Source organism: Mobula hypostoma, chromosome 15 (assembly GCF_963921235.1).
Source record: "Mobula hypostoma chromosome 15, sMobHyp1.1, whole genome shotgun sequence".
Lineage (NCBI taxonomy): Eukaryota > Metazoa > Chordata > Chondrichthyes > Myliobatiformes > Myliobatidae > Mobula > Mobula hypostoma.
The window spans coordinates 50,366,673-50,380,492 of NC_086111.1; the positions used below are offsets into that span (position 1 = coordinate 50,366,673).

At 38.9% G+C, this 13,820-nt stretch overlaps 1 protein-coding gene across 8 annotated transcripts in view; it reads left to right on the plus strand.

Annotated features, from left to right (window-relative positions):
* The window catches only part of cfap20dc (CFAP20 domain containing), a 488,877-nt gene that overhangs the window by 346,438 nt on the left and 128,619 nt on the right, over positions 1–13,820 (plus strand). For 7 of the 8 annotated variants that reach the window (XR_010020441.1, XM_063067989.1, XM_063067990.1 and 4 more), the window contains one exon: positions 9,208–9,570. Coding sequence is in view for 7 of the 8 variants with exons in the window: in XM_063067989.1 (XP_062924059.1) it covers positions 9,208–9,570 (363 nt within the window). In the remaining variant the exon portion in view is untranslated. Of the gene's footprint in view, positions 1–9,207; positions 9,571–13,820 lie in introns of those variants that run through there. The other variant, XM_063067995.1, reaches the window with a different exon arrangement.

A 13,820-nucleotide genomic window follows, 5' to 3' on the forward strand; every position in this document is an offset into this window, starting at 1 on the left:
CAGAAATAAATAAATAGTGGGGGGATAAAAGAATAACAAGATAGTGATCATGGGTTCATGGACCATTCAAAAATCTATGATGGAAGGGAAAAAGCTGTTGTTAAGTCATTGCATGTGGGTCTTCAGGCTTTTGTATTTACTTCCTTATGGTGGTAATGAAAGGGGGCATATCCAGATGGTGAGGGCTCTTAATGATGGATCCTGACTTCTTGAGGCACCGCCTCCTAAAGATGTCCTCGATTCTTTGATGGTAGAGAGGACTGTGGTATGATGGAGCTGGCTGAGTCTATAACCTTTGGCAGTCCCTTGCAATCCTATGGATTGGAGGCTGCTAGAAATTTGCAGTGTCTATGGTGACAGATCAAATCTTCTCAAACTCGTAATGAAGTAGAGCTACTTATGATTGCATGAATGGGTTGGGCCCAGGATAGATGTTCCTATATGTTGATGCCCAGGAACTTAAATACTCATCCATTTCACTGCTGACCTTTCGCCCCTCCGTCAAAGAGGACTTGTGTGTGTTCACCTAACTTCCCCTTGGAGAAGTCTACAATCAGCTTTTGTTCGACATCACTCAACCAGACAATCTATTTCGCTCCTGGAAGCTTCCTCCTTGCCATCTGAAATTCTTCCAACAACATTCATGTCATCAGCAAATTTATAAATGGGGTTTGAGCCGTGCTTAGCCATATAGTCATGAGTGTAAAGGGAGTAGAGCACTGGACCACCTGTGCTGATTGTCAGCAAGGAGAAGGTGTTATTAACAATACGCACTGACTGTGATCTCCCAATAAGGAAGGTGAAGATCCATTTGCAGAGGGAGGTACAGGTTTTGAAGCTCGGGTACTAGTACTGAGGGAATGATGTTTTGAGCGCTGAGCTTTCGTCAATAAATGACATCTGATGTATGTCTTTCTGATGGTGTGGTCATTCAAAGCTAGGTGGAGAGCCAGTGAAACTGTGTATGCTGTAGATCTGATGTGGCAATAGGCTGATTACAGTGGGTTCAAGCCCTTGCTCAGGCTGGAGTTAATTCTAGCCATAGAATGGAGGGTTGTGTGGGAGGGAAGGGTTAGATTGATCATAGAGTAGGTTAATTGGCCAGCACAATATCGTGGGCTGAAGGGTTTGTACTGTGCTGTAGTATTCTATGTTCAATAACCGAACCCTTGAAGCACTTCATTGCGAGATGTGAAGGCGGCATGCTAGTATAGTACTTAACAATGTAAGTGATCACTGATGAGAGTTCTATTCCCTCCACTGTCTGTAAGGAGTTTGTATATTCTTCCCGTGGATGTGTGAGTTTCCTCTTGGTGATCTGGTTTCCTTCCTCATTTCAGAAATATACGAGTAGGGCTAATTATTTGTGGCTATGCTGCATTTTTGCACTGGAAATGTGGTGTCATTTGCGGACTCCCCCCCAGCACAATCCTCGGATTGAGCTGGTCATTGTCGCAAAAGACAAATTTCACTGAACGTTTCAATCTCATCTTTATCTTTTATCTTTACCTTTACTGGGTGAAAGTCACTGAGTAGCTCACCCTGCCTTCCTGGGCACTGGAATGATTGCTTCCCTTTTGAAGCAGGTGGGAACCTCACCACTGTGAGAGGTTGATTGACAATGTCCTTAAATGCTCCAAGGTAGGTGCCTGGAATGTCCATCCAAGGAAATTGGTAGAAGCAGATACAACAGCAACTCTTAAGAAGCAGTTAGACCCACACACCTTGGACATGTCATATTTCAATCTTCAGAAGAAGAATCAGGTTTGTTATCACTGATGTATATCGTGAAATTTGTTGTTTTGCGGCGTACATAAAAGATACCATATATAATAACAATAAATCTATACAAAATAGATTAGTAAGTGCAAAAAGAGCAAAAATAGTCAGGTAGCATTCAAGGAATTTTATATCAGAAATCTGATGGCGGAGGGAAAAAAGCAGTTCCTACCTGTTGAATATGTGGCTTCAGGCTTCTGTACTTCCTCACTGATGGTAGTAAAGAGAAGTGGGCATATCCTGGATGGTGAGGGTTCTTAATTATGGGTGCCACCTTTATGAGGCATTTCCTTTTGGGGAGGCTGATGTCATGCTGGAGCTGGCTAAGTTTACAACACTGCAGCTTTTTCCGATCCTGTGCAGTGGTCTCCCCCCCGCCACACCAGATGGTGATGCAACCAGTTAGAATGTTTCTCGTAGTACATCAACTGACTAGAAAGGCTGGCTCTGTTATTGGAGTCAAACTGGACATACGGGAAGCTGTGGTGAAATATAGACCCTTCCGGAAAATCCTGGCAATTCTGGACAATGTTTCTCACCCTCTGCATGCTACCTTGGCTGAACAGAGCAGCACTTTCAGTAATGGACTAAAACAATTGTGCTAAAGAGGTCATTTTTACCCTCGGCCATTAGGCTCTATAATGGGTCAACCTAAAGCCAGGAAGGGATGACCCCCCCCCCCCCACTGTTAGACTGTTATTAACCTCTGTTTACCGCACTTTGCTATCGCAGACACCCTGTACAATATTGTGCAATACTACCATCACTTCTTATCTGGACAATATGAATATGCACCCATTACTGTATAATATTACAGTAATTCTGCATTACCATCTTATCAGTGTGAACTTAGAATCTTGAAAATCTTGTACAGTATATCTTATTTTGAGTGCAAGGTTGTTGTTGCAACACCACTCAACCAGCCAATCTATCTGACTCCTGTACACCTTCGCATTATTATCTGAGGCTCAGTTGTGACATCGGTGAATTTATGAATGGCATTTACACTGTGCTTAGGGTGTAGAAAGTAGAGTAGCGGCACATTGGTATTGATTGTCAGTGAGGAGGAGAAGTTAATTCTGATCCACAGTAATTGTGATCTCCTGACGAGGAAGTCAAGGATATAGTTGTAGAGAGAGGTACAGAGGTCCAGGTTTGAAGCTTATTGATTAGTACTGAGGGGATCATAGTGTTGAAATCTTTTTGTTATGGTGAACTAGATCTTTTTGTTCTAGTTCTATATTCGGCAGACCAGAATGGTTGTGCTATAAATAATGCAAAGGTAAATTCAAGCTTGGGTTGCTGCTCCACAGAAGAACATAATCTATGGTCATTCAAGTAATTTCATCAAAAAAGAATTATTAATACTTTCTAGACATGACACTAGTTGATTCTGAATTATTCTCCAGTAACTATTTTTGGTTCTCTACAGGAGCACTATTGGACTGGTACAGTGATCTGTGGTAGTAATGTGCAAAAGCTGGCCTTGTGAGCACTGCCTCAGGGACTCCCTACAGCTTGTCAGCAGCTCTGATGAACTCAGTGAAGCAAAAGTTTTCTATTTCCATTCAAACTGCACTGACATCATTTGCAGTGTCACTGAAAACTTGTCAGGTGCGTAAGTATAGATCCTGATTGGAAATACCCAGCCAAATTATCCAAGCAGTGCAATGGCAGCAACTGTGATCCAGTCAAGTTAAAACATAGATTTTCCATCACACAAAGGAGTATGCAATTCATATTTTAAACTTAAGTTTTGAAGGTTATTGTTAGGTATTCATCAGTTTATCTGAAGAATAGCTTTTCAAAAAAAATTAGAAAAATGCCTATTTCTTCCCTCTACAAGTTCTGGATTCAATTCATGATTCTTTTCGAAAAAATCTTGAAATAGTAGAAATCAGTCAATGCAGATACAAAATATTTATTTTGAAATTTACTTAAATTTACTAACACCTGGTTCGATGATACTTTTCAAATGTGATTTATGTTTTGTAAAAGTCATCATAAAATCATCATTAATAAAATTAGCAATTCTCATGTCATCAGAAATAACTTAATGATGTCTTCATCTGTAATTATATAGATACAGTATGTTCAAACAAATAGCCAAATTGCACGATCCCACTGTTTTTTCAACTGCAGTTGGTGGTTGCACAACATCCTAATCTTAATCCTAGCCTAGGTAGTTTTGAGGATATATAGACAGCTAAAATAAAACTTCAGGACATCAACTCCAAGAATTTTGTAATGCATCAAAATTATTTCCATTATTTCCATGACAAAATACTTCTGTTTTCATTGTATTAGAACAGTACAGCACAGGAAGAGGCCTTTTGGATCATGATGTATGTAATTTAATTTACCTCCATGTTCTCCCATAGTGAATGTCCTCCCAGGGTACTTGGAGAGCTTGGCACTGTGAGGCAGTGCCAGTGATGCAACCTCCAGATTCATGCAACTCTGCTCCAAATTGCCTGCTCTTCCCCACCCCACCCCCCACCCCCACATGTTCTAGCAGGGCAAAATGCCAAGTGTTTCAGCATGAATCAACACTGCTTTCTCCTGAACATCTTGGTATTGTAGCCCTCATCACAAGTTTTCTGGAGGACTTATGTGTGGACATTCATTTGGCAAAATGCCACATTTGATTGGCAGGGCACTGACTTTAGGCCACAAATAGCATATGTTATTCTGTTCCATGTACCCCTGGAGCCTACCTTCTTCATCTTTCACTGTGTCAATATCTTAGGCAGTGCCAGGGGCAGCGATGCAGCTAATCTCTATAATCATAAAAAAGGACAAGCGGATATTGCATTTCAGCTTCCACTTTATATACCAGAAGTCAGTCTTCATCAATTCAATTCATTCCCATGATGATAAGGAGTAGCTGAAAGCCTAAGATACAGCAAAGGCTTTGGGATTAGTTAACATCCTGTCTGTAATATGACGGCTTGCACTCCAGAACTAGCTGTGCTTCTATTTAATCTGTCCAGTACAGTTATATCATTGTCACTTATCCAACAATCTGAAAAAAAGAAAACATATCCAATTGAATGTGGCTAGTTGTTGCCTAGTCAGTCTATTCTCAGTCATGAAAAAGTGATGAAATATGTCACAAATGGAGCTATCAAGTGGCACTCATTCACAAATAACCTATTCATTGACGCTCTACATGAGTTTTGCTGTGAGCACTCTGCTCTATAGCCCATTATAGTCTTGGAAAATTCATGAACCAAAATGCTAATTGTGGAAATAATATGAAAGTGATTATCCATGACATTAAAGCAGTTCATGATCAAGTATGACATCAAACAACCCTGATATACTGAAGTCAATGGGCATCAAGAGCAAACTATTTGAATGGCTCATCAAAAAAATGATTGTGGTTGTAAGGAGTCAATCATCCTAGCTCTTGGAAATCCTGTAGGAGTTCCTCAGAACAGTGTCCTTGACACAACCTTTTCCTGCTGCTTCATGCCCTTCTCTTCAAGAGATCAGGGATGTGGATGTATGCTAATGATTTCTTAAACACACAAGAATTCAATGAAGCAGTAGTTATCTAACCCATTGAGCTTGCTTTACCTTTCAGTTGCAACATATCTAATCTGACCTTGGCTCAGCTACACTCTCCTATCTATTCCTCCTAATTATTAATTACCCAGTAGAGAAAAAATATGTTCCATTCATCTTGATAAACTCAGCATCCACAACTCTCTGAGATAAAATTCAAAAGGTTCTGGACACATCATATAAGTAATATTGCGAAGAAAACACAACAGCACCTCTACTTCCTCAGGAGTCTACAGAGATTCAGCATGTCATTTGAAAACCTTGGCAATCTTCTATAGCTGTGTAGTGGAAAGTGTACTGAGCGGCTGCATTACAGCCTGGTACGGGAACACCAATGCCTTTGAGCGGAAAATCCTACAAAAAGTAGTGGATTCGGTCTAGTACATCATGGGTAAAAGCCTACCAACCATTGAGCATATCTACATGAAGTATTGCTGTAGAAAAGCAGCATCCATCATCAAAGATCCTCACAATCCAGGCCATGATCTTTTCTCGCTGCTGCCATCAGGTAGAAGGTACACATGCCTCAGGACCCACATCACCAGGTTCAAGAACAGTTACTACCTCTCAACCATCAAGCTCTTGAACAAACAGGGATAGCTACACTCATTTAAGGACTCTGTTATATTGATGAATGTTATATTGTTATTTCTTGCTTGTTATTTATTGCTATTTATTTATATCTGCATTTGCACAGTTTGTTTACAGTTAACAGTTCCTGATTTTACAGTTTACAGTCATTCTTCTATAGTTTTGCTAAGTATACCTGCAGAAAAAGAAAAGAATCTCAGGGTTGTATGTGGTGACATGTATGTACTCTGATATTAAATTTTACTTTGAACCATTTGTGAAAAGAATTTTATCCTTATTTATGTCTTAAATGACAATCTCTTTATATCAAAAGGGAAGCAGCCTCTCAACATGTATTCTGTCAAGATTTCTCTAAATCTTAATTCTCTATTGAATAACTTCTCATTCTTCCAACTCAAATTGGTACCATAAGACCATAAGACAAAGGAGCAGAAGTCGGTCATTCGGCCCATCGAGTCTGCTCCGCCATTTTATCATGAGCGGATCCATTCTGCCATTTAACCCCACTCCCCTGCCTTCTCACCATAACCTTTGATGCCTTGGCTACTCAGATACCTATCAATCTCTGCCTTAAATACACCCAATGACTTGGTCTCCACTGCCGCCCATGACAACAAAGTGGTACATGCCCACTTTGCTCAGCATGAGACAACTGCTTCTCTCCTGCAATCAACCTGGTACACCTCCTCTGAACTTTCTCCAGTGCAAGCACGTCCTTCCATCAATATCTCAAAGGTGACCTTGTTACTGGGTCTGGGCAGCACAATAGTGCAGCAGGTGGAGCTGCTGCTGAAAAGCTCCAGAAACCCAGATTTCAACCTGATTCTAGAGAGTGTCTCAGTGGAATTTGCATGTTCCCCTAGGTACTCCTGCTGTATGGAGATTAATTGGGTACTATAAGCTGCTCTTAGTAAAGATTGGTGGCATCAGAATTTGAGGCAGAGTTAATAGGTACATGAAAGAAAATGAGTTTCAGGAAATAAGTGAGAGAATAGTACTGTTGGGTGAGAGTTAAGAGATTCAGTTGTCTTCTTTAATATCATGAGAATTAATATTATATGAAAATATTCCTGTATGGTTACAGCAAGTTTTCCACACTTAAAGTCTCAGGTAATGACTTTCTCCAATAAGGGAGAGCTTAAGCACCTTCCTTAATAATATGTGGCCTTTTCATCAACAAGCCTCGCTATAAACATCCCAGGTTTATTATGTACAGAATCTCAAATGGATTGACTACACAAATCTTTGACAAACTTCTGTAGATGTGTGGTGGGGAATATATTGATTGGTTGCATCACAGCCTAGTATGGAAATGCTAATGCCCTTTAACAGAAAAGCCTCCACAAGGTCATGGATATGGGCCATTCCATCATGGGTAAATACCTCCCCACCATTGAGCACTGTCATGGAAAGCAACATCCATTATCAGGGATCCCCACATCCCTGCCCATGCTTTCTTCTTGCTGTTGCCATCTAGAAGGTGGTACAGAAGCCTCTGGACCCACATCATGTTCAGCAATAGTTATCACCCCTCATTTATCAGGCTATTGATCTAGTGGGGATATCTTCATTCAACTTCACTTGCCCCATCACTGAACTGTACCCACAACCTACAGACTCACTTTCAAGAATTCTTCGTCTCATGTTCTCGATATTTATTTCATATACATTTATTATTATTTTTGTTTCTTTTCCTTTGTATTTGCGTGGTTGTTGTCTTTTGTACTTTGGTTGTTTGTCCATCCTGTTAGGTGTGGTGTTTTATTGATTCTATTATGTTCCCTGACTTACTCAGTATGCCCACAAGAAAATAAGTCTCAGCATTGTATATGTTGACATATATGTACTTTGATAATAAATTTACATTAAACTTTGAACTATAGCTACAACTCCAAAGCCTTTCCACCATTATCAATGCACAAGTCAGAACTGTGATAGAATTTTTCCCATTTGCCTAATTGAATGCAACTCCACCAAAAATCAAAAAGCTGGGCATCACCTGACAAAGCAGCTTGCTTGATTGGCAACACATCAACCATAAAAAGCATCCATTCTTGCCATGATTATTGCACAGTGTCTACACGTGCGCTTATTGGCATAGGCTGCTTGAAACAGCATCTTCCAAAAATCCTGCAACACTTAATGTTAAATTCCCTATTTAATCTCAGTGGTAGTGTTTAAAATGGAGCTGTGGGGATCACATACCAACGTGGATCGGAAAGTAAAGGGTTGTGCGTCGGCGTGATTGACATAACGTGTGGCGATGGTAGCTATAGATGAGCAGAAGAGGACAAAAGACAATGGGCAACTGGAAGTTGTAGTACTGAAGCTGAAGTACTGGGGTACTTGAATAATTATATCTAAAGATGGTACAAACAATGATAAAAATTTCAGCAGTAGATTGTAAGAAGGAATGGAGATGGGCTGGTGAAAAGGGAGGCGAAAGGTTGACAGCTGTGGTAGCCAAAAAAATGCCAAGGCAATGAACCATTTAGTTCATCGTGAGGCAATGGATTGGAAGGACAATTCTATTAGTCACAAGGTTGTTGTGGTGATGATGATACTTTCATACATCTCAATATTTAATTAGCAGAAATTGTAAGTTATTTGAGATTTGTAGTCTGAAGCACAGCTAATTATAGGAATGAGTCAGATATTGAAAGTAGTGCAACTGAGTGTTAACATTTTGTATGTAGAAAATCTACATCTTATGTGATATCATTGATGAGTATTAGGTGAGAAACTGAAGGCAGCCATTCTAGATCCTGAGGTTGATGCAAAGATGACAAAGCAGAAGGAGAAGCTATAGCTAAAGATACTCTTACTGCAACTTGTTTGGCAAGATTGAAACCTTATAAAACAACTCCAGCTAAGATGGACATTGCTTGAGAAAAATGGGTGACTGAGTGTATCAAAAGCTACAAAGAGAGTGAGAGGGATTCCTAGAAAGTGGAAACCCTAATCAGAGCTGAATGAAAAATAAACATAAAACATAATATCATTCAAGAATTTTGAAGTAAAAATGGAAATCAAAATGATGCAAAGAAATTGCTGAGTTTACTATGAATGGGATTGATTACAGATTTGAAAGGGAAGGGCTACTATGCAAGGAGAGGTAACATTTATGAAATCACAGGCATGGAGAGGCAAGGAAAAGATGCAACTGTTTATTACCTTAATGACCCTTTCATTTCATAATTAAATTCATTATACTTGTAAGTTACTTCCTGTTTTGATTAATGTTTGCTGAAAACAACTTTTTTAAAGGAGGATTCACTGAATAAGATTACCAAACAACAACCTTCAGGTAGCATGACAAATTCGGAAGCCTCGCCAGTCAACCGTCTATCTCAGACTTCAATGGTTGTACCCTTGGAAGTAACTAAAAGAACTGCTTCAATAGATCGATCCTTGAAAAGACCTCCTGCACTGGTCAAAAGGGACACAGAACAGTTTCATGACACTTTTAATCCAGTCCAGAGTCGATCTCCCACAAGATTGGAAGTTCCAGATTCTGAATTGATCTCCGCAAAGGTGAAAGATGACCAATTTAGTCAATCCAGAGCAATGGTAAAAAGATCCCTGAAAGAAATACCAAAGGAAGACCCAAGGCTAACTACAGAGACATATGTAAGTTTTATTTGATTACATTAAGATGTGTCAATTGATATAATGTTTGTTTCCTTTATTAATAAGTACTCTTATATGCTTTTCTTTAATGTGTTTGCTTGGCAAGTTCTTTACAGTTGCAAATGAAGATTGCTATATATATGGTGCATCAACAAGAAGTAGTTGATCATTATTTTCCTGAATTTGAATTCCATCTGTAGGAATGAAATGTCAGTTTTCAATTGCAGCTTGTTCTCATTTTGTTTTATTTTGTTTTATGTGAAAATAAATTTAAATTCGGAAAGGATAATAGCAAATGCCAAATATTATAGGGCAAAATCATTTGTCACTTTATTTATCATTCATTTGCAATATGCATATTGCATTCAAAAATGCACCTTCGGTCTTTTATTGATTCAATTAAATGCATATTTCTAACGTTCCCATGTGCTGTTTTTTCTAAGTGTGCACAGTTATGAGGTGATGATGTAACAAGTAAACTGGTGCTACTTGTTATTAAAATTAGTGAAATTCCAATGCCATTGTTTTCTTATGAAATGTAATAGAAAAGAAAATGTAAGATAAATGTTACTCAAAAAGTACATCGATAAAATGAAGAGTTGAAAATTGAGTAAAACATATGAAATATGTGGTTACGTATGAAAAATATATTTTGTGTAATTGAATTTTAAAAGGAGGAAAAAGAAATAGTTTGTTCCCATGGGAACAAAGTTACTGGAGCATTCACTGCAGTTTAAAATGGTATTCGGTTTCTTATGGTTCAGAAGTGAAGAGCAGGAAGAACTGAGAACATTGTGGAAGAATTAAGCCAATCAGAGATTATTATTAAAAAAGGCTTCCTGCTTCCTCATTCCAATAACATTGTGTAGTAAATAAGGCAGACTATTTAAAGTAAACAGATCATATTCATTCATTGGACTCTGATTGACAGAGAATAAATTAAATGGATCAGTTACTGTTTTTTGTGTTTCTACACTTGGTGACCACTGTATTAGGTGTACACCTGCTTGTTTGTGTAAATATCCAATCAGCCAATCATGTGGCAGCAATTCAATGCAGAAAAACATGCAGACATAGTCAAGAGGTTTACTTGTTGTTCAGACCAAACATCAGAAGGGGGAAGAAATCTGATCCAAGTGACTTTGACTGAGGAATTATTGTAGGTGCCAATTGGGGTGGTTTGGGGTATCTCAGAAACTGATTTCCTGGGATTTTCACTGTAACATTCTCTTGAGTTTACAGAGAATGATGTGAAAAACAAAAAAATCATCCATTGAGTGGTAGTTCTGTGACCAAAAATATTTTTTTAATGAGAGAGATCAGGGGAGACTGATTCAAGCTGACAGGAAGGTGACAGTAACACAAATAGCCACATGTTACAGCAGTGGTGTGCAGAAGAGCATCACTGAATGTCAAACCTTGAAGTGGATGGGCTACAGCAGTGTAAGACCACACTGGGTTCCACTCTTGTACCTAATAAAGTAGACACTAATTGTATATTATACTTCAGTATCATACTGCTTTGGAAAATCTATAAATGTGTATTTTATTAGCAAGCAGCTGGACATTTTCATACGTAAAACTATGCATATCTCTATTTCTTTACCTATCTGGGAGATTATTGATCTGCAGTTTGTCCTTCCCTTGGTCACTCCCGTTGTTGAAAAATACTATGCAAATATAAAATCTGAGGATGATTTTTCAAGTAGTCAGCCAATTGAAAATTCTCCAACTGGACATACATAATCCGTGTTTAATGGTTCTGTATTACAAATGCAATGTCTAAGGAACATACTGCTAACTGGCTAGACAATTAGCTCTGGAGGGTCAGGATAAAAATTAAATGTAAATTGCATTTAAAAAGTTTACAAGCAGCTTGTGTCTGTGTATAAATAAACAGCTAGTATTATGATACGGGACATTACCTCAAGCACCAGAAAACAGCAGTGATTAAATTCAGATGTTATAAATAAAGCACTTGCATAAAGCTTCTTGAAAATCATTACAATAATTGTAATTAGTATTGCCTAGAAATTGCATTTCATCCTTTTTAGTGCACAAAGCTGTCTTTTATTCCCTTCTGATACCAAATAAAATGCTCTGCAGAAAATAATGAAATTGGCCCAAAAATTTTTCAAATATCAGAATGGGATCTACACAGTTCATAATGGAGCCAAAGCTGCTATCACTTTGCTACAAACCAGTGATAGAATGACATCGCCCCTTAAAGGCATGCTCCCCAAGGCAGCCATAAGCTAGTGAGCTAATAATAAAGACAGTGGAAGCCTTGGAAGAGAGGAAGACTGCAAAAGAGAGATAGACAGCTCCTAGAATTTTAAATAACTTTAGACTGAAGTTCGGATGGAGCTGATAGATGCCAAAGGTGATACCTTTTGTGCAGGATGTAAGAAATCTTTGAGAGTCCACATTAGAAGAACCAGCAGAAAGTAGCTAGAACAGTGCCAGACAGGAGTGAGAATTCCCAAAGTATGAAGCAATGTCAGAAGAATGTCATTGTCTTCTAATCTCCCTTGCTCTCTCTCACACACATGTGCTCACATAATCACGTGCGCACAGGTACAAATACGCAGTTATTCAGAAGAAAGTGATGCTACATATGAGAAGATCACAGACCTTCAGGAATAGAGTTATACATGTGGGGAACTTTATCAACTTCCTACACTTACCGTATATGTGTGTTCATGCACAAAGTTCTATGTTGTCTGTGGAATCCTATTCAGTTAGTGCTACAAACTGATTCCAAAAGTCCTGTCAGCTAGATAGCTTTGAATCTGAAGGTTGAAACAATCACAGTGGCAATCTGAGTGCCAGCATATTGTTGCAACATTCTCTTATCAAGGAAAGCTTGGACTGACTATATGTTTACCTTTGCTAGAAGAATAAAAGGGAACTTGATTTAATCATATAAGATCCTGAGAGATCTTGCCATTATAAAGGTTCAAAGGTCATTTTCTTGTTAAAGCATGCATGTGCAATCCAATTCTGATATTTGTCTACTCCAGATAGCCTTTAAATACAGAAAGACCATGGGTATTGATGAAAGAAAAGACATCAATTCTCCCCACTATCAGCATGAAAAAGAAAATAAACAAACCTCACAGACCCCAAAATTCCCCCTCCTCCGCAGCAAAAACAGCCATAATGACAATCCCCAGCTCCCTCTCGCAGAAAAGACCAGCAACCGTAGCACCAAGTCCCCAACCCTCTCATAACACAAAAATTAACAGATCACACTCCCACCAATCATCCACAAGAAAGAAAACACCAAAAAACTGAAAGAAACCAATATAAAGTATAGTCCAATAATCACATAAATCTCAAAATATGGGAAATATTTTGTCATCTACATACGAGGAGAGCAGTCACACGAACTCATTTCTTCCATAGTGACCACCATCCTAACACCACCGATCCGGGGCCAAACGCACCGATCGGGCTGCTGACCATCTCTGTTGGGAGCCATTGCCGACTGTCTTCACATTCACCCGAGGCTTCAATCTTCCTCACCGCTTCGAGATGGAGTCATTCATGACACCACACATCATCTCTGGTCGTTTCCACAAGTTAGCTTATGTTTTCGGACCTTTTCGGCCCACCGCCTGTAATCTCTATGAGGCAGCTCTCCGGACATATCCTTCGATCAAGTCCAAACTGTACGTCACAGGCTCCTACAGCTTCCATAACACAAGCAAGACGAAAAGAACAAACAGAAGGCATAGAAAAAGTGAAAAAAAATAGATTTTCTATCTGGAAGATGTCAACCGAGGAATCGTCGTTCGCTGGTGCCATCTTGACCGGAAACATGTAGTACTTTTTGAGTAAACAAACAATGAAATAGTTTAAATGTATGAGTCTTTCTAATATGTCTTATTTAATATATTCACTGCTATCGTAACGTTGCTAAGGCAGTGAGAGGTGCAAGGGCCGAAGAGCTAAGCATGACGCTCAGTTATCAAAAGATTGTTTAATCAAAGAATGGTCTATGTGTTTAAATCTTATTGAATATGATACAGTACTGGACTACAGTTTAATTTTGACAGTCTAATCACTGTACAGTATGTTATGTTATATTTGAAGCAAATAGATGGGCTAGGACAGCAAAGGAGATAAAGTCTACCAGGAATATGCCAACTAAGAAATTTGAAACAAGTATGCCAGAAAAATGTGGAGGAGGTGGAGAGAACAACAGAGGAGTTGAATTATCCAAATGGCCTTGTTACTGAAGAAAG